The 1,100-nt window shown below is 76.0% G+C and overlaps 1 protein-coding gene across 1 annotated transcript in view; it reads left to right on the top strand.

Moving 5' to 3' along the window:
- The first annotated feature begins 865 nt into the window (after positions 1 to 865).
- Positions 866 to 1,100, top strand: part of NPR2 (natriuretic peptide receptor 2) — a 7,938-nt gene continuing 7,703 nt past the window's right edge. The window contains exon 1 of the mRNA XM_085318878.1: positions 866 to 952. Within this exon, the coding sequence (XP_085175004.1) occupies positions 866 to 952 (87 nt within the window). The remainder of the gene's footprint in view (positions 953 to 1,100) is intronic.

Genomic DNA, 1,100 nt, shown 5'->3' with positions numbered 1-1,100 from the left:
GCAGGGAGAGGCCGGTGGCACGTTGGGAGCAGTGTGGGGCATAGGGGGAGGCCGGTGGCACGTTGGGAGCAGTGTGGGGCACAGGGAGAGGCCGGTGGCACGTTGGGAGCAGTGTGGGGTGCAGGGAGAGGCTGTTGACACATCGGGAGCAGTGTGGGGCACGGGGAGTGGCTGAGGATGCAGTAGGGCCTGTGTGGGGCACAGCAAAGGTCTGGGGGCAAAGCGGGACCTACACGGCATATTGAAAGGGGTGGGGTGGGCACAGTGGGAGCGCCGTGGGGCACAGCGGGGGCACACAGGGAGCGGTGTGGGGCCCGGCGGGAGCAGCGTGGGGCTCCCTCGGGGGAGGGGGGGCAGCACAGCAGGGCCCCGGGCAGCGCCGGGACCCCCGAGCCGGGGGGGTCCCCCTGTCCCCCTTGCCCCCCACGGAGGGGTAGAGGCACCGTGGCACCCCGGGGGGCGCCGCGGGAGGAGGTGGGCCGGGGGCCGCCGGGGGCCGCCGGGGGCCGGGGCGGCCTGGCGCCGCCCCGCTATTGATGAGCGGTGAGCGGGGGGTATCGATCCCGGGGGCGGCTGCTCCGCTCGGCTCCTTAATGGAGCCGGAGATGCTGTGTCATTAGGGAGGGCGCCAAGCCCGGGCGGGGGGGGGGACCCGCCTGGGGGGCCGCTGCTCCCGGCCGCGCTGGGCCGGGGGCAAGGAAGAGCGCACGGAAAAAGGCTCAAATCGGTGATTGCGATCGGCGTTTCCGGCTCGGTGCTGTAAATCACCCCGATGCGGAGCGGTCCCGTCCCCCCACCCGGCGCGGGGTGCGGAGGCGAGGGCCGGGGAGCTGGCCCGCAGTGGGGCACTGGGGCAGGGGGCGCGATGTGGGGCCGGGCCTTCGGAGACCCAGCGGGCGCCGAGGCCCGCAGCACCGAGAGCGGCGCCCTCGGCCAGGCCGTCCYGGGGCAGGTGGGGAGGAAGCCCCCGATCCTCGGCACCCGCGGCGGCGCCTCGCCCGGGGCGGGGGGCAGGAGCGGGGCTGCCGCGCGCTTCCCCGCGCCCCCCTCTCGCCGGGCGACGTGCGGGGCCCCGCGTCCCTCCTGCAGCTCGCGAAGGC

The sequence above is a fragment of the Rhea americana genome, unplaced genomic scaffold, assembly GCF_003343005.1.
Source record: "Rhea americana isolate MKP2758 unplaced genomic scaffold, rheAme1 scaffold_559, whole genome shotgun sequence".
In the NCBI taxonomy this organism is placed as follows: domain Eukaryota; kingdom Metazoa; phylum Chordata; class Aves; order Rheiformes; family Rheidae; genus Rhea; species Rhea americana.
Note: the sequence above shows the minus strand (reverse complement) of the source record. Positions and strands in the feature narration are given on the sequence as shown.